Source organism: Hyaena hyaena, unplaced genomic scaffold (genome assembly GCF_003009895.1).
Source record: "Hyaena hyaena isolate Hyena2069 unplaced genomic scaffold, ASM300989v1 scaffold_69, whole genome shotgun sequence".
NCBI classification, from domain to species: Eukaryota; Metazoa; Chordata; class Mammalia; order Carnivora; family Hyaenidae; genus Hyaena; species Hyaena hyaena.
Window position 1 is genome coordinate 1,134,453 of NW_024080702.1, and position 24,876 is coordinate 1,159,328.

Consider the following 24,876-nt stretch of genomic DNA (forward strand, 5'->3'; position numbering starts at 1 on the left):
CTTCCCCGCGTGTAAATGAACAGCATCATTTACTAGCCTTCCTGTAGGCCAGCTAGCCAGCTGGGAAAGAGAAGGGAGGAGAAAATCCCGTTTACATTGGCTATAAAAAAGATAAAATCGTTAGGAAGAAACTTACCTAGAAATGTGGAAAACCTGTGGAGTGAGTATTTCAAAGTTCTCGCGAGAGGCGCCGAGGTGGTCGACGGTGGTGCGGCAGCCTACAAGGGCCCTTCTCCCGAAGCTGACCTCTGAAATCAGTGGAATCACATAAGAGTGCCAACAAAAAATAATTGTTTTTCCTGAGCTAGTCAAGCTTTTAAAGTTCACATACTTACTTAAAACAGACGTGCAAGAGTAACTAGGAAAACGCTGTGAAACGGCAGTGGGGTACTGGGCATGGGCAGACAGGCACGCTAGTCGAACAGAAGAGAAAACAGACACAGTTGCAAGTACTGATGGAAATTTGATATATGACAAAGAGGAATCTCAGACTGTTAGGGGGACTTACAAATAAATCCCCTTGTGATGATTAGATGGTCATTGGGAAGAGATAACAGTGGAGCCTTACCTCCCACCATTCGCAGGAACATGAATCCGAGACCTAAAATGTACCCACTGGTTTTCACTGGGAACTAAGCTGAGCGTGTACTTCAGCCCATGTGCGTAGCCTTACTCGGAGTCTATGGGATGTGCTGCAGATTCGGCCACTACGTCTCCCGTACACTGTGGACTCTTCACCTGTGGCTCTTGAACAGAAATACTTGCACCGGCTCTTCTGTCTTTAACTGGCTCTCCCCTCACAGGCTCGGCTGCCGTGGCCTCTGTTGGATTTAGATCCTCAGGTAGCTAAATGCTTTTATTTCTACGTGCATGATGCTTAAATTTTATTTTATTTTCTTAAAAAATTTTTTTCTTAGGTCTTTATTTTATTTTGAGAGAGACAGAATGTGAGAGGGGGAGGGGCAGAGAGAGGAGACACAGAATCTGAAGCAGCTCCAGGCTCTGAGCTGTCAGCATAGAGCCCGACACGGGGCTCAAACTCATAGACCGCGAGATCATGACCTGAGCCGAAGTCAGATGCTTAACCAACTGAGCCACCCAGGTGCCCCTTAAATCTTATTTCTGAATTATTTTGTGTCACCCCCTAAAATGCATCTAAAGCCCTGGGGCTCACAGAAAGAGTTTGGAAACGGACTCGGCCCAGGGCTGTCTTGCCGATTAGCAGCTGGGCATTGTCTTTGGGATGTCGGGCTGTAAACCGGGTTAGTCAAATCTTTGAGGAACCCGAGTGTCCACTGGCAGGAGTGGCGTTTGTCAGTTCTGCCTCCTTTCAAGCCACTTGTTGGGAAGCAGCTTGGACCCTGGGAGTTTGTGCAAACTTGCGTGGGCGTTCCCGCCTTGGCTTGAGGACGAGAACGTGGAGTGGCCACAGAGCCGTGCCACACGGTTGGAATTCGGTACTTACTGACTGCTGCTTAACGTCGACCTGACGGAAGATGCTAACGATAATTTGTCATTTCCATCAATATAGATGACAGTGAAGTTGCCCGTGTAAAATTTATTCTTGCCACTGCGCTTGCACGGCTTGCGGAAGGGAGGCCAGCTGTGTTAATGCCTAGACTCCTTGAATGACAGGTAAACCCCACACCACGCTCATGCCATTTCACGCGGGCTTCCCTCAGGCCTGACCCTGCTAGCCGGGCGTGGGGCTCCCCGAGAGCTGGTGCAGGCCGGGTGGCCTTCCAGTCTACGCAGCCCCTAGCATGTGCTGCTTGGCTGGTTAGCTGTCATTCATTCATTCATTCATGCATGCATTCATTCATTCATTCATTCTTTCTGTAATCTCACCGGCTCCTGCCGTGTGGCCAGGCACTGCGGGAGGTGTGGGCACGGACGAAACACGGGTGGTGGCGTCTTCCATGGTGTTCCTTTCTTTCCCCTGGGCCAGGGCTACGGGAGCCCCTCACACGAGGGGGTGGGGCCCATCTTCTGGGGTCGCTGAGCTGGAGATGGGTCACCAGAGCTGCCGTCTGACACGGTGCAGGGGGGCGCCGAGGCAAGCAGGGGGCTCCCTTGAGAACTGCCCGGGGATCGCGTACTCTGGCGGGCAAGCAGCTGGAGCCCTGCTCCCGGGGTCCCAGGGGCCACCTCCTGCGTGGGAGCGTGGCCGCAGCCGTCCCGCGCCTTCCTGTCCGCTCTGAGCAGCCACTGACTCGGGTCCCTAAGGAGGCAGGTTGTGGACCTTGCCACATCTGGGCCGCTGATGGATTCAAAATGTAATAACATGAGTGTCACGTTTCAGCATTTCTGGAGAGGACTTGTTCCTAGTTAATCATAATCTCAGCGCTGCTCAGCTTTGACAGAGTTGGCATTTGGGGCCGGGTCATTTGCTGTGGGGCCCTGCTGAGCGGGGTCTCTGGGCCCTACACAAGTTGTGACCACCAGCAGTGTGTCCAGACGCTGCCTGGTGTCCTCGGCTGAGAACGCTGCCTCAGAACAGCCTGCGTGCTTCCTACGGAGCGTGCCTTCTGGCCGGTGGTGGGACGGCCTCTGCGGAAACTGCCTTGTCTCCTGTGTGGCTGTTGGGATGGCTGTGGGGGGGTGGGGGGCGAAGGGACGGAGCTAAAGGGTCTCGTGTTTACAACGAAGTCAACAGGATTCATAGAAAACCGATGACTGTCATTTCTGTCCAAAAAGCCCAGGCACTTTAGGCTTTTACAAACCCGCCTGGGTATCCGTTGTTCACATAAAAATCATCTGTCTTGTTTGGTGGAATAAGGCATTTAAAGTCATTGACCCTATTTGGATCTAAGACTCACAGGTTGACAAAAAAGGTTTCTTTCCTTCATTTTCTTAGGCTGGGAGCTGCCGCCAGGTAGGGACGGGGGGCAGCGGGTGTGGGTGCTTGTTACTCTTGGGTGATTTTTTTTGTTGTTTCCAATATCCTTTTGTTTACTTTTTGTGTTAGAAGTAGTTTCATAGGGGCGCCTGGGGGGCTCAGTCGGTTAAGCAGCCAACTCCTGATGTCGGCTCAGGTCAGGATCTCACTGTTTGTGGGTTCGAGCCCTATGTCGGTCTCTGTGCTCACAGCGCACAGCCTGCTTTGGATCTTCTGTCTCTGTTTGCCCCTCTCCCACTGGCTCCCTCTCCCCCCACCTCAAATAAATAAATGTTTAAAAAAAATAAAGGAAGTAGTTTCATAATACGTTTTCTAAAAAGGTAGAGGTTAGAAACTGGTTTTAATGGAGATGTATGGTAGGGACCCTTAGAAAATTTGCAAGAAGTCTCAAGCTTGGGGATTCTCAGTGTGAAGTGCAGTGGCGTTCAGGGGCGGCGAGGGGCACACGTGCAGTCAGGACATGTGACATGATGATGAAGTGGCCGGGAAGGACTTGACCTCAAGGGAGGGCAGCCCGGCCTTGCTCAAGGCTCGGCACCTGCTGTCGCCTCTGGGGCTCCCTGACGGGGCACTAAGTGAAAGCCGCCCGTAGTTTCTCATCCCTTCTGGGGGGAAAGGGAAAAGGCACTAATTAAGATCATCTTTGGCTCTGTGAATGTTAGCTAGAAACATTTTTATTTAAACTTGTTGAAAATCTCTGGTAAGATATCAACTCACAGACATACCTTAATATAAGATGTGAACACCATTTGTGTGATTTTGGGGTCCTCTCTTTTTTAAAACTTTTTTTTAGAGAGTGAGCATACATGTGTATGCAAGCAGGGGAGGAGCAGGGGGTTGAGAGAGAGAGAGAGAGAGAGAGAGAGAAAGAGAGGGACAGAGAGACTGTCTCTCAAGCAGGCAACATGCCCAGCGTAGAGTCCAACATGGGGCTTGATCCCACAACCCCAGGATCATGACCTGAGCTGAAATCAAGTCAGCTGCTCAACTGACTGAGCCACCCAGGGGCCCCCACAGGGTCCCCTTTTTAATGCACTTCAGATTGAACAGGACCCAGTGCCTGGAGGCTGGACTCCAGCAGAGTCATGGGCAGCCCTAGTCTTGCCTCGCATTTTCCTAAAACCTTTCTAAGGGGAAGTTTCTAGTTAAATGCGAGGCAGTCGATGCTTTATTGTGTGTGTCCGTCTGGGGGAGAGAACGCATCCCGAAGCTGGGTTGTAGGGACGAGGGCCGTGCAGGGTGGGGCATGACTTCCTCACCCCTAGGAATTGTGTGGGTCAGGAGCCTGTGAGACCCTCAGTGTGATGTTCAGACGCGCGGATGCATGTACGAGTTTTCCTGGAGAGGGGCTGCAGCTTTCATTTGATTATCAAAGGGCTTTATAACCTGAAAAGGTTAAAGAGCACCGCTGTGGACGGCCCACACAGCAAGAACTCGGCTGCCTTCGGGTGGACTTTGAGTGTCCCCGCTTCAGGTGGCAAGATCCCCCATTGTTGCCGTGCCCACCCTCCCACTTTCCACTTCCCGGACCGCATCTTGGCTCGTTTTCCGGCCTCCCTCCGCCCCCCACTCCCGAGCTGTCTGCTGATGGCTCTTGCTGGCCCGAGAGCGGAAGCTGAGCTGTCTCCTCTGCCCTGGCCTCCCTCTGTTGTCCTCTCTTCGTCCTGCCCCCGGATTAGGTCCGTGCGTGTCTCTCCGGGAGCCGGGTCTGTTTTCTCTGCAGCGGACCCGGGGCAAGCCCCAGAGACCTGCGGCAGCCTCCGGTCGGGGTCTCTCGGGTGGCGAGGACCGGCCGTGGAGCACCTGGCCGGCTGGGGGTGGGGGCCACGTGGCGGCCACCCCCAACTGACTCTCTGCTGGGGCTGTTTTCCTCTTTTGCAGATCAACCAGTCACTCGATGGGGAGCAACGGCGGACCACCTTTTTGTGTCACCTTCCCTCTTCTCTGTAGCAAGAAAAGTCACTTCAGCACCTCTTCGATAATAATGATGAAACTGGTATTAACTGAATGGCAATTATGGATTTTTAACTCTAATTCACAGTAAGCCAGCAAAGCCATATGTTTCAAATCCAACCCAAAGTCATTCTGTTCTGCTGCGTGTCTCACCCGATTGTTAGAAGTGGAGAGATCTCTGTCTGCGCAAAGAGGGATATAAGCATTACTTGCCGGAGGAGCACGACTGGAGCAGAAAGAGAAGGCGTCCTAATTTATCCTTAACGATATATGATAGCATTATTTATATAGATAGAGGAAATATATATATATATATTTTTTTGGTGGTAATGAAAATGGCTCCGCAAAATGCCGACTCGGAATCTATGCAAGTTCAAGACTTGGCTGTGCCCCTGCCGGACCTGCAGAAGCCCGGAAGCACGGACGCCCACTATGAGACCATCAGCGAGGGGTCCATCGACCGGATCCCCGTGCGCCTGTGGGTGATGCACGGGGCCGTGATGTTCGGCAGGGAGTTCTGTTATGCCATGGAGACGGCGCTGGTCACGCCCATCCTGCTGCAGATTGGTAAGTGCCCTTCGCGCCTGGCATCGGTGGTGGCGGTTGGAACGCAGGAGCCGATGTCGGCGCCCGGAGCTCGTCGCAGGGGCTGGGAAGTGTCCGGAGCCCTGGGAGGCAGCATCGTGCTCTTGGCTCCCCTCAGCCCACTCTGGGTTTCCTCCTGTTTCACACCGGGGCCCGGGAGGGGTGGTCCTTGGATGCTGGACGTGGAGGTGCCCGTTTTGGCAAAGAGGTCGTTGAGCGCTTGAGTGTGTGCCGTCAGCTTTGATTCGTTCTAATCTGAGCGAGCCCATCTCGCTGTGGTGGTACCTCCTGCCTCCTAGACACGCTGGCGGCCGTGTGTGTCGTCCTGGGCAAGCCGGGGGACGTCTCTGCCTCTCACGCGGCTTCCTTCCCGAGAGAGGGGAGGTGATGGCGGGCCAAGAAGACAAGCGCCTGGAACGAGCCTTGGAACAGGCCCGGAGAACCCCGGATAACACGGTGTTCAGTTACCGCCTTGTTGATGACTTAACTGAGATTCGTGGGGACTTCAGGTGGCTGAAGCCGGGCATTTCCGGAAATCCTGGGGTCCGCACACTTCCACTCCACTGCGAAGCTAGTACGAGGAAACCACCCTGGTGTCCCTTGTGGGTTACCGCTGGGGAGCCTTAGGCCCTTGGAATTGTGTCCGCGTTTGGTTTTCCCCAATGTCTAGGGAAGAGTTCGGGGCGGGGGGGAGGGGGCAAGCTGTTAAAATCCTCGGTTTCCTTTCAGAATTCCACGTATGCATCGTACCTGCTCATTTTGGTTGTTTTAGAAACGTATCTCTCTCCAAACATAACGTTTCCCGTTCGGTGAGCGCTGGCTAGTCCCGACTCTGCCGGTCACTCAGTCAAGTGCATGAGTCCAAAGCGCCTCCTCTAGTTCCGATGGTGCCATCGTGGGAGAGCGGACCGGACCTCCTCTCCCAGCACAGCGGCGCCCGGGCTCCAGCAGCCCTGCGACACCGTGTGGTTCCTGCACATGCCCCTGCGCCCTGGCACTTAGCACATCAGCTTATTCTCTCGGTAAAGGTTACTGTCCTTCAGCACGTTTTCCTCTCTCTAATCCGTGCTTTATCTTCCATCTCTAAGAACGTCCTGAGGTCTCCCCACACCTCAGACAAGGCAAAGAGCATCTCGAGAGTGGGGACAGGAGAGCATGAGCTGTGTACGTCACTCTTGATCCGACATCTCTGCGTTTGTGTCCTGTGCGTTCCTGGGGTCCCTGCGTGCTGGGGTGCTGAGGGCCGACAGGACACCGTGTCTGTGCTCGTGTGGCCTGCCTCTGGTGGAGGTGGGGTCGTGGCCAGATACTTGACAGTGCTGGAGCGGGGTGGCTGCAGAGCCTCCCGGGGCCGCCCCGCGCTGGGCGCTGGCACGGAAGGCCTGTCGGCACGGGGCCTCCGGGTGACAGTGTGGACAGAAGCAGAGGGCACTTGGGCAGAGGGGGGCCTGGCGGGTTTATGAAACCGAAGACCGGCTTTGTGGCCAGATCTCGGGGAGTCCAGTGGCAGTTGATCAGACATTTATTTTGTGCCTTCAGTATGTGAGGACTTGGGTTTGGCCCACCGTTGAGTTCATCACAGTGGGGTGGTTGCGAGCAGAAATCGAGTGTCATCACTCCGTTTCTAGACCACCGGGAGCTCTGGATACTGAGAGCTAAGTAGTTCCGAGAGTACAGATTTGGGGGCTGTTGTTCCCAGTTTCTTGGTGGTAGATTTTGTGTGTTGTGGCTTAGAGCCCCAGCACCAGTGACTCTGGAACGTTCCACTTGACAGCCTGTGCCTCTCCATCTCTGTACAACTTAGCACATTTCATCGCTTGGGTTTGAGTACTTAATGCGCTATGTGAGGCCTGTATCAGTTTTGGATAATCTGGGGTAATAAACATGCATTTTGCTGTTTACATCACACAGATTCTGTGCACTGACAGCAGCTTTTTTTATTTTTTTTTTTTTTTTTTTTTTTTTTGTTTTTATTTATTTCTAGGAGAGAGAGAGAGAGAGAGAGAGAGAGAGAGAGACAGCGTGAGCAGGGGAGGGTCAGAGAGAGAGGGTGTCACAGACTGAAACAGGCTCCAGGTTCTGAGCTGGCAGTCAGCACAGAGCCCGACGCGGGGCTCGAACCCACGAACCGCGAGATCATGACCTAAGCGAAAGTCGGACGCTTAACCGACTAAGCCACCCAGGCGCCCCTGACAGCAGCTTTTGAAAGTTGTAGGTGTGTCTGCTGCATACAAACCTCTGGAAATGATGACTGTCCAGGGTAGGGGAGGGTGGGAGGGGCCTGTGCTGATCCCCGGCACTCCCCGGGCCCCGTTCAGGAGGCAAGGGGGGCGAGGGGATGCAGGGTTCCTGACAGGTGGAAGGAATGGTTCTTCGTGAGGTGTTTCCACTGAGGGGCAACACAGCGATCAGAGTTTTCTCTCATCCGAGGCCGAGTTTCTTAGGAAGCTGCCTGCCAGCCCCGAGGTACGGCGTGTATTCCTGGACCGTAGGCGTTAACAGTTTCTGGAGCTGGTGCCGAAACCACCGCGTTCTTCCACGCTCAGCGGATCGCTCAGCCCACATGATCCACGTTTGCAATTGTGGAACTACCACAGTGAAGGCTGGGTGTGTGTTCAGCACCCGAAGGGCCCCTGGTGCCCCCCACCCCAGCCACCCCAGCCACCCCAGCCACCCCAGCCTGCCGCTGGCCGGGCCCCGCCCTGCTGGAGCTCCGTACACGCGGGATCAGAGCACGCAGGCTGGTGCCTGTCAGTCACTGAATGGCTCTCGTGCCACCCGCACAGCTTCCTGCGGGAGTGCACCCTCCTTCCCTCCTTCCCGGGACGTCTGTCTGTCCGCTCACCCACTGACGCGCGTTTGGGTTGCTTGCCTTCGGAGGCCATCACAACCAAGGCTGCTCACACGGTCTGCAGGTCTGTGTACAGGCCTGCGTCTGGTGTCTGCCGAGCAGGCCTGGCGTGGGACCCTGGGGCCATGTGGCGGGGCAGCTGTGCTTTTGTAGGAGAAGACCCTTCCCCACGTGTGTCCTTACCTCCCTGACTGCATTCGCATTTCCCAAATGAATACTGGTGTTTAGTGTCTTGCTGGGTATTAAAAAAATTTTTTTAATGTTTTTAAATTATTTTTTGAGAGACAGGACATAAGCAGGGGAGGAGCAGAGAGAGGGAGGCACAGAATGGGAAGCAGGCTCCAGGCTCTGAGCTGTCAGCACAGAGCCCGTGCGGGTGCTTGAACCTACAAACCAGGAGATCATGGCCTGGGCCGAAGTCCGATGCCCAGCTGACTGAGTCCCCAGGCGCCCCATTGGGTATTCATTTATTCTCGTGGGTGAATTGTGTGTTCAAACTCTTGGCTGATATTTTAGTTGGGTTTTTGGTCTCATTGTGCTGTAAGAGTTCTTTATACATTATTGGTAAAAATCTTTTTCAGGCAGGTGTTTGTCAGTGTCTCACCCCAGTCTGTGGTTTCCCTTTCGTCATTGTGATGGTATCTTAAAAGCAAAAGATTTTAATTTAGATGTAGTTTGGTATATCAGTTATTTTTATTTTACTTTTTTGTTTTAACTAAGAAATCTGTGCCTGACCCAAGGTCATAATGATTTTCTCTTATGTTTTCTTCTGGATGTTTTGTAGTTTCCAGCTCTCACATTTAGGTCAGTGATCCAGTTTGAATTAATTTTCATGTATGGTAAGAGTTGAGGCCCCCCCCCCCCGACTTTGGCAAATGGAAATCCAGTTCCATCTGTGAAAAAGACTGTCCTTTCCCATTGAATTCCATGGCACCTTTGTTGACAACTGACTGACGACATCTATATGAGTCTATTTCTAGACTCTGTATCCTGTTCCAATGATCAGTTTGTCCTCAATACCACAGTGCCTTAACTACTGTGACTTTATCTTGAAATTAGGTGATCTAGGTTTTCTGACTGTATTTTACCTTTTATTTATATTTATTTATTTAAAATGTTTATTATATTTGAGAAAAAGGGAGAGTGCAAGTTGGGGAGAGGGAGAGAGCAAGGGAGACAGAGGATCCCAAGTGGGCTCTGTGCTGACAGCCCTGCGATGCAGGGCTGAGACTCACAAACCATGAGATCATGATCTGAGCTGAAGTCGGACTTAACTGACTGAGCCACCCAGGTGAGAGAGAGAGAGAGAGAGAGAGAGAGAGAGAGAGAGAGAGACTCTTAACCAGGCTCCACATTCAGCGCAGAGCCCAATGCGGGGCTCAATCCCATGACCTTGGGATCCTGACCTGAGCTGAAATCAAGAGCCCGTGCTCAACCATTTGAGCCACCTAGGCACCCCTTAATTTCAGTTTGTAATTGTAAATCACTACATATAGAGATGTAAAAATGTTTAAAGTATGTTCCGTGCCCAATGTGGGGCTTCAACTCACATCCCTGAGATCAAGAGTTGGGTGCTGTACCAACTGAGCCACCTAGCTGCCCCCCCAAAACATTAAAAAAAAAGTTTTAATGTTTTATTTATTTCTGAGAGAGAGAGAGACAGAGACATAGACAGCGTGAGCAGGGGAGGGTCAGAGAGAGAGGGAGACACAGAATCTGAAACAGGCTCTAGGCTCTGAGATAGCTGTCAGCACAGAGCCCGACACGGGGCTCAAACTCATGAACCGTGAGATCATGACCTGAGCTGAAGTCGGACGCTTAACCAACTGAGCCACCCAGGCGCCCCACCCCCAAAACATTTTTATATTGAGTTTATATCCTTAAAAAACTCACTTATTAGTTGGAGTAGCTTTTAATGTCTGTAAGGTCTGTAGTGATGTTCCTTTTTGCTTGGTGATGGTAGTTTGTATCATCTTTTTATTTGGTCACTTTTGTTAAAGATGGATCAGTTTTATATTTTCAAAAACTAAGTGTTTTATTTCATTGATTTCTCTGTTTTTTGTCTATTTCCTATTTTATTAATTTATGTTCTTTTTTTTCTTCTGTCTACTTTGGTTTTAATTTACTCTTTTTCTGGTTTCTTAAGGTCAAGCTTAAAACATTGCTTTTTAAATTTCTCCTTCTCGGGGCACCTAGGTGGCTCATTTGGTTAAGTGTCCAACTTTGGTTCAGGTCATGATCTCCAGGGTCCCTGAGTTCGAGCCCTGTGTTCGGCCCTGTGCTGACAGTTCAGACCTTGGAGCCTGCTTCAGATTCTGTGTCTCTCTCTCTCCGTTCCTCGCCTGCTCATGCTCTGTCTCTCTCTCAAAAATAAAGAATTTTTTAAAAATTTAAAAATTCTCCTTCCCAATGAAATTATTTCTGACAAGTCACTTATTAGAAATGATCATATTTATAATAAATTTGCAGAGAGGGCTCAGGAGGAGTGTAAATGGGATCCCAAAGCCCAGAGTACCTGCTATAGTCAGCAGCCCAGAGGAGATGGCCCCCAGTGACACCCTTCCCCTCCCCCACTACCTGGTTTCCTTGGCCTGGTGTAATCTTCTCCTCTTGATTTTTCTTTTAACCAATAGAATATGGCAACAATTAGTGGATATCACCTCTGTAACTGGATTACAAAAGAGTGTGACTTCTGTCTGGTCAGAAGACTGTTTCTCTTGCCCTCGTGGCTTATATACGTGGCTGAGTCAAGCAGCGTTCTCGGAGATGTATGTGGCCAGGAACCGAGGGAGTCTCTAGCCAGCAGCCAGCGAGGACCAAAGGCTGTAAGTCTCAGCCTGCAGGACACTGAATCCTTGCATAAATCAGGCAGCTGAGCATGGCAGCCAGTCCCCCCTCCCACTTATCCAAGCCCTGAGACAGCGGCCGGGGGGAGAGACCCTGGGCCAGATCACCCAGCCAAGCCGTACGCAAGTTCCCGACCCACAGCAACAGTGAGAGAACAAATGTTCTCAGCCATTATATAGCATGTGATTTGTTACGTGGCAGTAGCTAACCAGTATATGTGCTCTGTTAAGGTTTTTGACTACACTGTTTCACCCTTTTAAGTTTAGAACACTTAGTATATATTTTTTAAAGATTTTATTTTTAAGTAATCGTTACACCCAATGTAGGGCTCAAACTCACAACCTCGAGATCGAGTCTCACACTCCACATACTATAACATATAGTATTTTCCCCATTACCTCTCAGATACTCTTCATGTCGGACGGTGTGTAAGTGCTTTAGAAGAAATATGCTTGTTAATGATAAATATCTTGGCGTAAAAGCTTACGTTATATTTTGTGTTTTAAAATATCAAATGACGGCAAATCTTCCGTAAGGTTGATTTCCCCAAAGAAAACCTTCCCCTGGAAGATCAGTAAACTGGAAACTGAGAAGTGAGTAAGTTCAGAGTCTGCCATCATAAAAATTAGGAAGAAGGTGTTTTTTCATCCAGGAGTACCGAGCGAATTGAGGACATGATCGCTCATCTTTGGCAGCTTTCTGAAACGATTATGCTGGTGCCATCCTATGTTGAGTGTTCCACTCATGGGTGTGTTATCTTATGCAAGAAGTGATGGCCCAACCGAACACGGAACCCAGCGAGTGACACAGTGCAGCAGTAGCCCCAGCAGAGGAGTCCCCGCTTGCAGGCCGTCCTGTGGCTCAGTGGCTCTTGACCCAGCCCGCAGACCGAGCTCTTTGCCCAGGAAGGGCCTTCCGCTCCTCCTCAACATTGAGGTTGGTCCCCCTGGCCTAAGGCTGGTTCCGGGAGCCCTCTGTTTCCTCTGCCCCTCCCCCCAGCTGGCCGCCCTGGGGCTGTGCTCTTCCTCCATAGAATACCAGCTTGGATTAGTTGCGAATCTGGGCCTTGGGACCCAGCGTGCTCTGAGCTGTCTGTCTGGGGTAACTTTGGTGCCTGTAGATGCTGGACTTGGCTGTGGAGAGGCCGGATGGAATTCAGAGGCCACCCCCTGTGCCAGCCCCCCAGGAAGGTGGGAGGTAAGGGGCTCAGGGAAGCTAGCTGTGGCCCTAGGCTGTGGGGGTGACTAGCTGCTCTGTGCTTCCTGGGGGTGATGGCTCCACATCTGTTTCTGGCTTTTCATTTGCGTGGTTTGCCTACGGGGCACAGATTTCCTCACCTTCTTTGTGGGGGGGGAGGGTGAGGGGAGCCTTCCAGCCAAGTGCTGGCTGTCGGAGAAGCCTACACTCCGGTCTGCATCTTCGTGGCCTCCAGCATCTCTGTGGGCACCTGCACCTCCTTCTCGGAAGTGGCTTGTGGAGCTCTGTGGATGAGGTGCTCGCATCGGAGTCTGTGCGTCAGAGGCCCTTAACCTCGCCCCACCCTTGTCCCCTCCATGCCCCATCCTGAGCGCCTTCTGTGCCCAGCTCCGCCCGTCGCCCTCTGCCTCCACATGATGCCGTCGCGCCAGGCTGTCCCACCTGTGCCCTGCTCACCTCCGGGTGGCTGGGCAAGAGGTGATGAGACACCCCTCCCAGCCAGGCTCACTTCTCTAGCCTCTTAGAGTCTAGCCGCTTAGAATCCACATCTGCCGGGGATGACCAGCTGTCCTGAGACTCGCCGTGGGCAGCCTGGCCGTGTGTCCTCCGCATCTGAGATGCTTCCTCACGTGTCCCCACAGGCCACCCCACCATCATGATCCCCCTTGGGGCGGGGTCACACTCCCCCACGCCCAGTGTGGAGCCGAGACCCTCGGAGCCGCTGAAGGAGTGGCTTGCCGATGAGGCAGCTGACACGCATTACACACCTGCCCGGCCACTCGTGTGTATGGCACGTGGGTGAAACCACAGGGCTCTCCAGAAAAGAGGCCTTTCAGAATGGGGTGTAGAGTCAGCACCCTGCCTTCCCCCAAATGGGGCCTCCCGGTGGCCCTGGGGTGCCCCGGGCGCACCTGCTTCAGCTGGGAGCCCACCAGGGCGGGGTAGAGAACAGAAGTCTCAGGGAGCCGCGCTGACCTGCGGGGGGGAGGGAAAAGGCGTTTCTCAGTGTCAGGGAGCGCCTGGCAGATACTCCCACGTACTTGGTGGAGCGCTCCTCTGGCGGCCCCCAGGCCTGACGGTGGGAGCCACGGGCTTTGCCACAGCCCAGCCCAGTTTGTGGTCTTCAAGTCACCCCTTAGAATAGGGCCTTTCCTCTCTGTTTGCTGTGGCGGCTGGGCTGTATGCCACGCAGGGCTGATCAGGGTCGGCTGTCGGGTGGTTTCAGCTGCGATCGCCCCCCGCCTGGGCCTTCCAGCTGGTCCTGGCCTCCCTCCCTCCACTCGGCACTGTGGCTCAGCGGTGCTGGGGGACGTAGTGAATCACAGGGCTGCGTCCCCAGCCCAGAAGGAGGCCATGGTGGGGCACCTGGGCGGCTCAGACGGTTGAGTGTCTGACTCTTCATTTCGGCTCAGGTGACGATCTCATGGTTCCTGGGATTAAGCCCCATATTGGGCTCTGTGCTGACAGCACGGAGCCTGCTTGGGATTCTCTCTGTCTCTCTGCCTGTCTCTGCCCCTCCCCAGCTCCTGCACATGCACGTTCTTTCTCAAAGTTAACTTAAAAAAGAAGACCCGGTGCCCTCCGCCTACTCCTCCCAGCTGGGAGGACGGATGTGGCAAAAGTGGCTGAGCTCTGGTGCTCAGAGGATGCACCCCGGGTGCGGCGTCCCCGGGGCAGTGGTGGCGACCATGCCGATGCCTGTGATCCCAGGCCGGCACGAAGGTGGGAGGGCTGTCCCCTCCATGCCGGCTGTCCACCGCACAGGAGCCCGTGCCAGGGCCACTGAGGATGTGCGGGCCTCTCTCCAGGAGTGAGGAGTGCTCTGCCACGTGCTCTGTTGTGGGACAGCAGAGATGGACACAGAGAGTCATTGATTTCTTCCTGTCTGCGGGGGGCTGTGCCCCATCAGGGGGCACCAGAACCCACCTCACCAGCCAGTGGCTGCCCCCATTGGCCTAGTGGCTCCGTTTCCTCCTCTTGCGAGGTGTCCACGTGCCCGCTCCAGATTCTCCCGTCTTGGCCACAGGGATGCGGCGCCCCTGTGGCCCACACCCAGCCCTCCTGCTGTCTTTTAGGACTGACGTGATTCTGTTGCATACTGAAGAGCAGTGGCTTTTTGACAAATGTACTTTCTGTTTGCCTGAAATAATACTTCTCGTGATAGAGTGTGTTGGCAGAATCAAATCAGGTCCTCTGAAAGCCAGCCAGCTGGGCTTGGCAGGTGTTAGGTGCGTAGGGAGCCCTCTGACAAGGACTTATGTCCTCTCTCTGGAGAGGCACCGTTCCGGTCTGGAACCCAAGTGGCTGCTGTCCTCAGTGCACCTCTGCGGCCAGGTTTAAGGTACAGTAAGCGATGACTGTTGGGACCCATATTTAAGGTGAAAGTGTCCATCCTGGGGCATGTGTCCGTGTAAGCTTGGCCCCGGGGGTGCTGCCCCCAGATTCCTGGGGCAACTGAGTGGGTGTGGCTGCACAGACCAGCAGATGGGTGGCCCCAAATTGGGCCGACTGACCTGTCATCCGGGTGACTGACCTGTCACCCGGGGAACTTGCCACCACACTCTGGAGCTCCAGCAGGTGACAAACCAAGTAACTTTCATTCTTGCGAGAACTTCATGTTCTTTTATGGACCCCTCGTCTGTCCCCGGTTCCTGGTATGGTGGAGCGCAACCGTCTGTTCTTGATGCCGGATCCCCAACTTCCGTTGCAGCTTTTTCTTCCTGTGCTGAATGCCCTGTGTGGGAAAACAGTATCGAAGTGTCCTAACCAATGTCTGGCACGCTCTGGTGCAGTATGGAAGCCAGCTGGGCTGGGCTGTTGCAGTCCTGGGTAGGAGAAATTAGAAGAATAATAACTCCAGCATTTGTTTTATTCCTTCAGTTCTGTTTGCCACGGGAGCTGGATTCTCTAGAAGGACCTGGGTCTTTCTGTCGTCGCCCCGCGCATCCTCCTCAGCTGCGCAGCTCTGTTCGCCTCTCACAGTAAACTGGGGTCTCGCGGGTCTTCGTTCCGGCTGCGTGTTGTCTGCTGTGGCCTCGGCTACGTGCACACGTGATGGCCCGTGCACGTGGCAGGACCGCTAGCTTGCCACGCTCTGGGGGTGACGGAGCCCGTCTGTCCTGCTCGCGGCGCCTCCTCTCTCCTCTCTGCCTGGAGCCGCACTTCGCTGGCGGCCTGCACACCTGCTCTGGGGCGCCCGCTCGGGAGTTACGTCGCTAGACTGTTCCCATGAGAGGTGAAAGAGCTTGGGACGTGCCAGTTTAAATCCATACGTTAAACCGTGTGTATGTGTGTCTGTCCAGTGCCGTGTGTGTGTGTGTGTGTGTCCAGTGCTGTGTGCTCCCGGACACGTGTATGTCTGTCTGTCCAGTGCCGTGTGTGTTTCCAGTGACGTGTGCTTCTGGACACCTGGGTATATGTCTGTCTGTCTTTCCAGTACCATGTGTGTGTCCAGTGCTGTGTGTGTGTCCAGTGCTGAGTGCTCCCGGACATCTGTGTGTGTGTGTGTGTGTGTGTGTGTGTGTGTGTGTGTCTGTCCAGTGACATGTGCTCCCGGACACCCGTGTGTGTGTGTGTGTGTGTGTGTGTGTGTGTGTGTGTGTGTCTGTCCAGTGACGTGTGTGTGTGTCTAGTGCCGTGTGTTCCTGGACACCTGTGTGTGTGTGTCCAGTGCCGTGTGCTCCTGGACACCCATGTGTGTGTGTCTGTCCAGTGACGTGTGTGTGTCCAGTGCCGAGTGCACTCCCGGACACCCGGGCAGACGGAAGGGGCACATGCAGAAGTTCTGCCGCGGGGAGGCTGCCCCTGACTCTTATCTGGCCGGGGGTAAAAAGTCAGGTCTCAAACAGCTGCCACTTTCTCTAAAAGGAGGCTCAAAACTAGAAGTGAGTGCCGTTCCCGGGTGCTGGAGCGTGCGCCGCCGAATTGCTGGGCTCAGGAGGGGCTGGAGAGGCGGTGGGGGGAGAGCAGTGGGCCGGTGTGGGGGACGATCCTTCCTTCTGGGCCCTGCGCCCCAGGCCTCCAGCTAGCTGTAGAAGGGCAGAGTATGGGCAGGAAAGGGGCACCTGTTCTTCGTCGAAGGTGCCCGCCAGCAGCCCCCGAGTGCTGTCCACAGAGCCACCCAGCTCAGCCCACAGTCTGCACTCATCGTGGTTCTGAACCCTCACTCACAGGGGAGGCTGCCTTTTTTTTAATGTTTATTTTTGAGAGAGGCCACAGATCTGAAGCAGACTCTGCTGACAGCAGAGAGCCCCATTGGGCTAGAACTCACAGACCATGAGATCATGACCTGAGCCAAATTTGGGCACTCAACCGACTCAGCCACATGGGCTTTTTAGAGCAAGTATGAACAGGGGGTAGTAGGGTCAGAGGGAGAGCGAGAATCCTAAGTAGGCTCCATGCTGAGCACGGAGCCCATCTGGGGCTACCTCCCATAACTGTGGGATCATCACCTGGGCCGAAATCAAGAGTTGGACGTTTAACCTACAGAGCCACTCAGGCTCCCCCTTTTTTGGGGGGGTTGGGGAGAGAGTGTCTTTAAATTTAAATTTGATTTGTCTTGAATCAGTAGCATTTCCACCAGCTCAGATTTCCAAAGTCCCAATTGTTCAGACTGAGATTTCCACCCTCCTGCCCCCAACCTCCAGTTTCATCCCCCAGAGGCAGCCAGTTTCTTGCACCTCCTTCCAGAGACTTCCCACAGGCAAGACGTGAGGCAAGTGGCTTTGTGACTTGTCGCTATCTCCGCTGTCTCAGCTGTCTCCAGCAGCGGCTCTTGGGGCACATCCAAAGCAGATAAGGATCCCAACTGCAGGTCAAAGCAGAAAGCCCGTCTGTGCCGGCGGCCCTGGTGCCTGCTGGGTGGCCCAGCTCCCTTCTTTCTGGGGTTTTCCCATCCCATCTCGCGGCTTGTCCCCAGTGCCTTCAGAGTCCCAGCCACCCTCCTCACCTGTCCCAGAGCCGGGCTTCTTAGGCACTGGACACCCACCCCACTTACTGAATAGTTCAGCTTTTGGAGGCGCCTTTTTTTTTTTTTTAAATGTTTGTTTATTATTGAGAAACAGACAAAGAAAGACCGCGAGTGGGGGAGGGGAAGAGAGAGGGAGACACAGAATCCGAAGCAGGCTCCAGGCGCTGAGCTGTTAGCACAGAGCCCGACGCGGGACTCAAACCCACAAACCACGAGATTGTGACCTGAGCCGAAGTCGGACGCTTAACTGACTAAGCCCCCAGAGGGGACTTTTAAAGCTCCTGTTTTAGGCTCCAGGCTTAAAGATTCAAATACAGAACATCAGAGTGGCACCTCCAAGTCCGTGTTCCGGTGTTTGTTTTGTTAGTGAGGCAGCCTCAGCCCTTCTCAGAAGGAGGGGCTGCCCCGGAAGCCGCTTCAGAGCTGCTCCTCCGTGTGCCCAGCCCCGTAGGTGAACTGTCTGTGCTGGGTGTGTGCGCATGCGCGGGTCTGGGCACCTGCAGGGTGGTCAGAATCAGGTAGAAACGTGGGGTCGCCCTAACCTTGTCCCTGAGCCTTGCAGCAGGGGCCCCTCCTGGGCCTGTTTCCATCCAGCACCCTTCCCCTGGGAAGGCGATGTCTGCTTCCTCCTCCCCACCCCCCCCACCCCCGCCATTGTTTGCCTCTTGCTTTAGGGTGTCGCCTCCAGGGAAAAGGAAAGTCATAAAAGTTGCGGTCTCTCAGTTTGACTAATGACTCAGAACTGGGTTATTATTACAAGATCCTAATTCATGGGGAAAGTTAGATTTCATCTTCTCTACTCGATCCAGGATGCAGGGTAAAGCTTAAGTGCATTTTTTGCATGTCTACTAAAAGAAAAAAACCCCAGACGTTTCCCCTTTGTACTGTAGCTTAATGTGAGCCAGGATTCCTAGGCTATGATTTGTTGTTATTCGAAGCTCACCTTTTCTTCCTGTGGGAAAAGACTACCCTTTAACAGCCTGCCTTAAAGAAAACATTTGAAGTCTGAGTGCTTTAAGTGCGAGCCATTTTCTTCCACACCCCGGATTGTTCAGGGAGGGGGACGTTGGAGGCGGTGCTGCTGGCGGGAGTGGCAGTGGGAACATGACCCCGGTGGGTCCCTGCCCTGCCCTTGCGGGAGCTCCGTGCCCTGTCCTGCCCCCGCTGCCAGCCGGTGCAGCTGACTCAGTGTGGGGATGGCGGCGGGCAGGGCGCAGTTCCCAGGAGCACGGGTCTCTGGGAAACAGGTTCATGCTGCATCCGGAGTGAAAATGCATCTGTTTACTTTGCGTGCATGTGTGTGTGCGCGTGTGGATGGACTCCATGTGTGTCTCCTGCATCCTCCTTGAGTGAGCTTGGGTGGTGTTGAGCGGGTGACCTGTTGTGAGGCCGTGTTACTGTTTTCCTGCAAGATGCGTCTAACTCGGAACTCGGGACAGGTGTGCCTAAATCTGGGTGGCGACTGTCGTGTGGTGTTACGGTAACTCCCCTTGCCTCGGAGGTGGCGGCTTGCTTTAACAGTGTGCTTTCTGCAACTCAGATGCACTTGTCACCTTTCTAGGAGTCCCCTGTGTGCATAATGACGTGTTCAAAAGGGTCCAGTGAAACCTTTTTGTTTTATCTGAAGGTACGGTGACCCAGGGCCTTGTGCAGATCGCACTCTTGCTTGGTTTTCCTGTTTTGGAAGAGCAGACCCAGCAGCCAGCTGCCCCCCGTTCCTCTGTGCAGGAAGCCTTCCTGCAGCCTAGTTGGCCCAGTGCCCGCAGCCCCACGGCAGCGTCTGGACCGCGCAGGTGGGCCCTGCAGAAACCCACAGGGCCCCGCTCACCTGGGGACCCAGACAGCCGTCCCCGGGGACACGAAAGTCGCATCAGATGCCCTGGGGCTGGCCTGGACCCTTGCTTCTGCTGAGGTGTGGACATGCTCGCTGGCAGAATGCACACAGAGGCTGGGCTCGCAGGGGGTGGTGTCATTTCAGGGATGTTTCAAAGAATCAGGGGGCCGTGTCAGCCTGAGGAAGTGACAGCTCAGGGAGGCCGGAGGGCTTGTCCTGGGACACCTGGACGGTGGGCAGGTGGCACCTGTGGGGCCCAGAACCCAGGCCGAGACCGCTTGCCCAGCTTCTAAGTGAGTGCACACCCATCAGCCCAGCTGGGCGACGCGCGGACCCTCCAGCACCCGGGCACGAGGACCCTCCTGCTATTGTCCCCGTGGGAGGGAAGCCTTGGCCGGGGTGGGGACCCTCCCCTGCAGAGCGGGTCTGTTGTCTTGGCAGAGCGCAGGTTGGGGTTTGTAGATTTAATTCCGCCTTCCACTCTCTGGTTTCTCTCTGGCATCTGAGTGAGTGTCAGGCCGGGCGTGGCCGCCCCCCTTCAGGTGGTCGAGGCTCCTTCTCGGACAGCTCCTCTCCCATCAGTGGAAACTGATGCGGTGCGAGCCTGGGGGGCGTCCTTCCTGGGTACTGGGCTCAGCCCTTGGCGTACCCGTGGTTGCCTGTCCTCACAGCCCCAAGGCCCGGGGCAGGCGTGCCCCACTCCCCACAGCCCCCCTTCCCCTCCCCCCGCCGCCGGTATTGTCCCCAGTGGGCACACCCAGCATCTAGCGTCACACCTGGTTTGGGGGGAGGCGAGCTCAGGCTGCTCCTGGGCGAGATGTGGGCCACAGCTGTCTAGCGACTGGTCCTTCCCTGGGTGGGGAATGCTGGGCTCAGTGCCCCCCCCCCCCAGGAGCTCCATGGAGTGAAGGGCAGTGCGTGCAGCATTGCCCGCGGGGGGTGCCGCTGCGCCGGAGGCTCTGAGGAGGGGGATGGAAAATGGCTGAAGTTGTATGGCCCCGGAAGACGTTAGTCTGAGTGAAACAGTCCAGATGTGAGATCGCCCTTCTTTGAGGGACCCTGAGGAGTCGAGTTCATAGAGACACAGAATGGAGGGTGGGGGACAGGGCGGGGGAGGGGGGCGCTGGGCGATAGCGATTAATGGAGACAGTTTCAGTTTCACTAGATGAAGGTGTGCTGGGGGGACAGTGGCGATGGCTGTGTACCAGCGCGAACGTGTCTAATGTCCCCGAACCACACGCTGAGAAGTGGGTAAAGTGGTCACTATTATGTACCTTTTACCATGGTTTTCAAAATATGGAAAACATAGGACAGGCCCCCAGAAACGTCCAACTAAACACTGGGTTTCCTGCTGACGTGAGACTAAGGAAGCCTGGTGGCCCAGGGCCCAGGCTTGGAGACGGCGACTGCCTGTTCTCTGCAGCGTGAGAGAGTGCTAGCGCCCGCAGGCGAGGTGTCCCGGCCCGGGGGGCCCGCGGGAAAGCCCCGGCATCGGGGGACCCTCACCGCGCCTCCCAACACCGTCAAAACGGACTATGGAAACCAGCCACACGTCAGAAGGAAAGGCGTGTATGTAGGCAGGAGTGGGTGAGAATCTCCTGAATTTTGACCAAAATAATTGAAAAACTTTGCGTAAGACTGTTTTGTTTGGATCGGGAAGTCTGGATTTCCTTGTTTCAGATCATTGTTATTTTAGAAACAATGAAATGTCAGCTGTAGTCATTTTTCCCAAGGAATTATTAAGCCTGTTCCTCTCTGCTCGGCATGCACCAAGTGCCTACCTGCTAGGTGCTGGGCCCAGTGCCGGCGCGGACACGGCCGCGGCGGCTGGCTTCCGGTTCATACGGAGCTGAGGACGCGTGGCCGGCACGGTGGCTGAGGTGGGGGTTTGGGAGTAAGTGTGGAACACTGGAGCTTGCGGTCCGGGGATCAGATGTTTCCAGATCAGGGAAGGCCTGCAGGGAGGTGTCTGTGCTCGGCGCTGTGCCCGGGACTGGCTGGAGGCGAGCATGGGAACAGCAGGGAGAAGGCCACCCACCTGGGCACAGGGGTCAGTTAGTCAGCAGGCCGAGTAGAGACACTGGGCGTCCTCATTGCAAAGAGTAAGTAGAGGTCAGCGAGTGAAGCAAGGGTGAGTCAGCGCATTCTAGGCTGTGACTTGTGAGGGGAAGTGTAGAGGAGAGTGTGACGGGTCCAGTAGCACAAGGGCGGGAGCTCACTGCAGAGTGACGTGAGCAGAGATCTGACCTCAGCGATCAGATCACAGGAGACCTTAAATGCCAATCCAAGGAGGTCATTTACAGAGAAACCTGGGCAGTTCTGCCTTTCTTCAGTACTGCATATATGAGCATTGGTAAGGCAAGAAGGTTTTAGAGGCCTTTTTTTTTAGTTTATTTTTGAGAGCAATGAGTGTGTACGTGCCTGCACACTTGTGCATGATCAGGGAGGGGCAGAGAGAAGGAGAGAATCCCAGGCAGACTCAGTGTGGAGCCGGACACGGGGCTTGAACTCACGAACCATGAGATCATGACCTGAGCCGAAATCAAGAGTCAGACGCTTACCAACGGAGCCACCCAGGCGCCCCATGGCGGTCTTATAGTAGGCAACATACTGTAGCCGTTTCCAGACTTACCAGACTAGTTCTCAACACTGTGAGCACACACAGCATCTGCGTATGTGGTTAGAGGCGACAGAAGTGAAGGCAGTCATTCCTGCAGAAAGTGATCGTTGAACTTTACAAGGAAAAGCCGAAAAGAAGTTAAATAAATTTTAACAGAACATTGCAAACGTGTTGAAAACATGAGGCACCCGAGTGTGGGCTGGGGGTGACCTGTGGCCCCGTGTGCCCCTTCTGTGGTGAGCACAGCCCAGGGGCTTCCTCGCTGTCTCCAGAGCGGCATTCAAGGCCGAGCTCCCCGGGAAAGCCCTGGGAATGTGCACTGTTTTCCTTAAACATATCTCAGGAATAAAATTAAAATCCCAGAGAGGTTAAAAAAAGTTTTTTTAAGTTTATTTATTTATTTTGAGAGTGAGAGCAGGGGCAGAGAGAAAGGGAAAGAGACAGAATCTGTCAGCACAGAGCCCGACGTGGGGCTCGAACCCACGAACCGCGAGATCATGACCTGAGCTGAAGTCGGCCGCTCAACCGATTGAGCCACCCGGGCGCCCCTAAATTTAACTTTTTCATGGTGATTCTTAGTTATGTGCGTTTTGAAGACTTTTTAAATAACAAAATGACTTAAGACACTAGCTACAATCAAATCAGAAGGCCGTGCTATGAGGCCATCTCTGCTGTTCGCGGCAGGCCGGGTAGCCGGTCAGGAAAGCAGTGAGCACCCAGTCAGGTGAAAACACCGTCCTCTCACCGAGAACTCTACTGTTTCGCAGAATGAAACTTGGCTAATTATCTCAAGATGGTGCTCCCACCTCTGAAAGGTGAAGTTCAGGGCAGGCTACCTAAGGTGCCTTTGGGCCACGAAAGAAAGACGTATTACTAAAATTATACCAGTTTTCAGGTAGAGGCCTCAAAACAAAGGGCTTTTTCAAATGATCAGTTCTGAAATTAGGAAGCTGGCTTCCCTTTCTAAGTTACGGGACTATTTGTTGGTAAAATTACAACTACCAGTTTTTAGAGACCCTTTCTTGGGAGTAAAGAGGAGTAGCAGTTAACCGGCGTCCACACTGTGTCCGGGCTCGGGTCTGGCCTGCACCCCTTCCGGCACGACACAGGCTCTACTCGGAAGTCTCCTTGCACTGGGGACTCTGTGTCCGGTTACCAGGAGCGCGTTGCACGTGTCACAGATGCGGACAGGACAGACTGGCCTCAAGTAGAGAGTGAGGCAGCTGGGGAAACAAAGTCGGGAAGCTGTCGGGAGCCCCTTTCCGTGCCACGGTCGCGTGGGTCGAGATGCTCGCACAAGCACGGCTGCATTTCACATGCTTGTGTGACTTGCACATCTCCCCAGTGTGCTAACCCTCAGTCTCTCGTTTCAAAAATTATCTACAAAACAGGGCCCCCGGGGGGCTCAGTGGGCTCAGTGTCCGACTTGGCTCAGGTCGTGATCTCAAGGTTCGTGAGTCTGAGCCCCACACTGGTCTCTGCTGTCAGCACAGAGCCTGTTTCGAATCCTCTGTCCTCCCTTCTCTCTGCTCCTTCCCCCTCTCTCAAAAATAAACATTTTTTTAAAAAGTTACACAGGGGCGCTGGGCGGTTCAGTCAGTTAAGGGTCTGACTTTGGCTCAGGTCATGATCCCACTGTTTACAAGTCTGAGCCCTGTATGGGACTGTGCTGGCAGCTCAGAGCCTGGAGCTGCTTCGGATTCTGTGTCTCCGTCTCTCTCTGCCCCTCCCCCCCTCTGTGCACTGTCTCTCAAAAATAATTTTTTTAAAATTTAAAAAAAAATTTTTTTTTTTTAAATTTCTGAGAGAGAGACCGCGTGAGCAGGGGAGGGTCAGAGAGAGAGGGAGACACAGAATCCAAAGTAGCTCCAGGCTCTGAGCTGTCAGCACAGAGCCCGACCCGGGGCCTGAACTACAAACTGTGAGATCATGACCGGAGCCAAGGTCAGATGCTTACGAGACTGAGCCCCCCAGTGCCCCAGTTCGCCCCGCATTTAGGTGAAGAAGGGATATGGATGTATCTTCTAGCTTGTGAACTATTTGGGGGACATCGCAGAAACAACAGGAAACTTGAGTATGACGTGGAGAATCGGAAGTAACTCTGTTAGAAGTACTGCATCTGCGAGTCTGAAGGGAGGAAGGTGGGTCATAAAATGGAAAATGGGGTGGAGATCCGAATTTCAGCTTGAGGTGATTGGGTCAGACGAGGGCGGAGCCCGGGGGCGACTCTCCGTGGTCGGTTGAACGGCCCGGCCCCTGGGCCTGAATTTCCCAACGGGAGCTGCAGGCCCTGCTGCAGGCCAGGGCGGGGAGGGGGGGTGGGGGGGTGGGGGGGGTGGCCAGGGCGGGGGGGTGGCCAGGGCGGGGGATGGGGAGGTAGAGCGTTTCTCACTTATAACCAAGTTACGTTCTACTTTAAATCTCCCTGAGACTTACCGCTGCGTACATTTTGCTGTCATTTTAAACCATGGCTGAGGACAGTTGCTGCCTGTCGTGGTGGCGGTTGTGACCTAGCAGCCGCTGTGCGCTGTGTGCCGTGCCCCCACGCTTCCTGTCCCACGAGCCCCGGGGAGGCCCGGGCCCTGCACACTTCCCCGTTCTGCCACACCAGACCGGGGCCGGGGGCGCCTAGCGCGTTGATCAGTTACAGGCCTTTGCTTCCCCATATTCTGGGCACCCGTGCTAGGTGCTGACAGCACGGCAGGGTTTGACCCGGCCACGCCCAGCGTGCAGGCTGTGTAGACACAGCAGCACCGTGGGTGTGAGGTGCCTTCTCTGTGCTGCTGTGTCCCGACACGGAGGGGTTGAAGGGACTCAGGAGCGTCTCCTTGGAGGAGGGACGTGCCATCTGAGCACAGCGGGGCCCTGCTGCTGGCCTCATGCTGACTGGTGCTGGGCAGGCGGGTCTGGAGCCTCGGTGTGCGGGTCGCCCGCGTCTCTGGGCCTGAGCCTTTCGTCTTCACCGGAGGGCAGGCCAGCGTTCAGAGGACCGGACCCACTCTTCAGCAGCTAGTTCCCCGGCACCCCCACCGGAGTTCCCCGGAACCCAGCTGCTGGGAGGAAGCGCCAGAACCGAGCCCCGTGTGGGGCTCTGGACGAGGAGCGTCAGGGGGCCACTCCG

The 24,876-nt window shown here is 54.5% G+C and overlaps 1 protein-coding gene across 1 annotated transcript in view; it reads left to right on the top strand.

Moving 5' to 3' along the window:
- Positions 1 to 1,546: 1,546 nt before the first annotated feature.
- The window catches only part of SLC45A4 (solute carrier family 45 member 4), a 40,697-nt gene continuing 17,367 nt past the window's right edge, over positions 1,547 to 24,876 (top strand). Inside the window, 2 exon segments of the mRNA XM_039232955.1 lie at positions 1,547 to 1,635; positions 4,781 to 5,419. Coding sequence (XP_039088886.1) covers positions 5,182 to 5,419 — 238 coding nt within the window. The 5' untranslated portion in view covers positions 1,547 to 1,635; positions 4,781 to 5,181.